Below are 1,747 nucleotides of genomic sequence, written 5' to 3'. Positions count from 1 at the left end.
ACTCACGAGTGTCTTGTGTTCTCTGAAAGGTACTGAGCATCACAATTATTATTACTATTATTTTAGAATTAGACACAGAAACACAGATAACAAAAGAACCAAACATTAATAAACACATTAAAGACACAGCCAGCAATGTGATGTCACCACAGTTAAGTTCAGTCTCACGAGCTGTTAAATTAAGAAATGAACTGAAATATAAAATGATCTAAGACTTTGAGAATGCACGAAAAAGCTATAATAAACTTTTTGCTGATCTGACCTTAAACTAAAGGGTAAATTTAGCCACTGGTATAGAATCCCGGCTGCTAATTCTAAACAGAAAACTTCAATACAAATGTGAACATCTGAACTGGTTTTATGAATGAGAGCATCTATTAAAACAAACCCAGACGTTCCTCTGCACAAATAATAAAGTTGGATGACCAGATGCTGTCCAAGTAAAACCTCTGAGTGAGCAGATTTCCACCACAGCAAGGCAACCACTCCATGGCCAATCAACACACCCCTCCGCTGATTTACTGCCACTCTATTGGTTGGACAAACCGTTCAGAAGAAAACGTTTTATAGGACAAAAGGAAATTATTTTCGGCAGAATATTTCTCTCCGTTTTCTCCTCACCTTACCATAATGACAGAGGGCTGATGAACTGGCACGGCTCCTTTCCTCGAACACAAACCACCTCTCACTGTGGAGCCTCCCTGAGCGGGTTCTTACCAAAAATAAAACAGGACAAATGTGCAGCATGGAAATTTCTTCATTTGGCGAATCTCCGCAATCTCAAGTTAGAATAGAAAATTATGGACTCAGTGACACAAGTAGCCATTTTGCCTGAGTCATCAAGCTCCATCACTTTTATTCCTGTACTTCACGCAGAACTTGACCTTTCTGAAGAAACTCAATCTAGACGACAACCAGATGAGCAGGGTTCCTGCATTGCCTCCATCTCTGGAGGAGCTCAGGATGAACAACAACAAGCTGAGGGCTCTCACCCACCACTTCTTTAAAGGTACAACTTGTGCAGAGAATGTTAAAATTATATCGAAATGATGACATTCATCGCTCCCTTTTAGGTTTGAGAAATCTGCTGAGGCTGGAGCTGAAGAAGAACTCCCTTCGGGAAGCCAGTGTGTCACTTTTAGCTTTCAGACCTCTTCAGAAGCTTCTGGACCTGCAGCTGGACAACAACCACTTCCGTTCACTCCCGCTGGGCCTACCATCCTCTCTGCAGGTGGGTTGGAGAGTCCGGGTGCTGGAAGACTGTCTTCTTCAAAGCAAGGAACAATGGTGAAACTTTATCGCAGTGAGTGTTTGAAGCAGTGGTTTCCAAAGTGAGGCTGGGGACCCAGAGTGGGACAGGAAACATCTAGTGAGGGGTCCTGAGAGGATCTCCAGTAAAAACAATGACTGATTGCTAAAGCAGTGAAATGTACTCATTGCAAAATATGAAAGCAAATATTAAAAAAGTTATTTTGAACTATATCAATTGGTACAGTTTGAAAGGGTTGATGTTCCAGATGTACTGATAAGTGATTCTGAAAGAGGGTCCAAATTCTTGTTGCTCGTGTGGAGTAACAAAGATGAAACAACACAAATGTGTAACTTTAACCAGATGTGTACGGGTGCGTGATTTGTGTCACTGAGAGTCAAACCTTGTGTTCAGCCTTTAATTTTTGGGCCAAATAAACTCCAAACATTTCACGCACTCGGCACTAGAGGTGCTTCATGTTGCAGATGATGCATCTAA

The 1,747-nt window shown here is 41.7% G+C and overlaps 1 protein-coding gene across 1 annotated transcript; it reads left to right on the top strand.

Annotated features, from left to right (window-relative positions):
* Positions 1-745: 745 nt before the first annotated feature.
* Positions 746-1,291, top strand: si:dkey-32e6.6 (extracellular matrix protein 2). The gene is made up of 3 exons (XM_037684471.1): positions 746-784; positions 877-1,009; positions 1,074-1,291. Exons 1-3 carry the CDS (start codon positions 746-748, stop codon positions 1,289-1,291), a joined length of 390 nt encoding a protein of 129 aa, XP_037540399.1.
* Positions 1,292-1,747: the final 456 nt, after the last annotated feature.

The sequence above is a fragment of the Nematolebias whitei genome, chromosome 11, assembly GCF_014905685.2.
Source record: "Nematolebias whitei isolate Nwh7 chromosome 11, NemWhi1, whole genome shotgun sequence".
Classification (NCBI taxonomy): Eukaryota; Metazoa; Chordata; class Actinopteri; order Cyprinodontiformes; family Rivulidae; genus Nematolebias; species Nematolebias whitei.
This window is presented reverse-complemented; position numbering and strand designations above follow the sequence as displayed.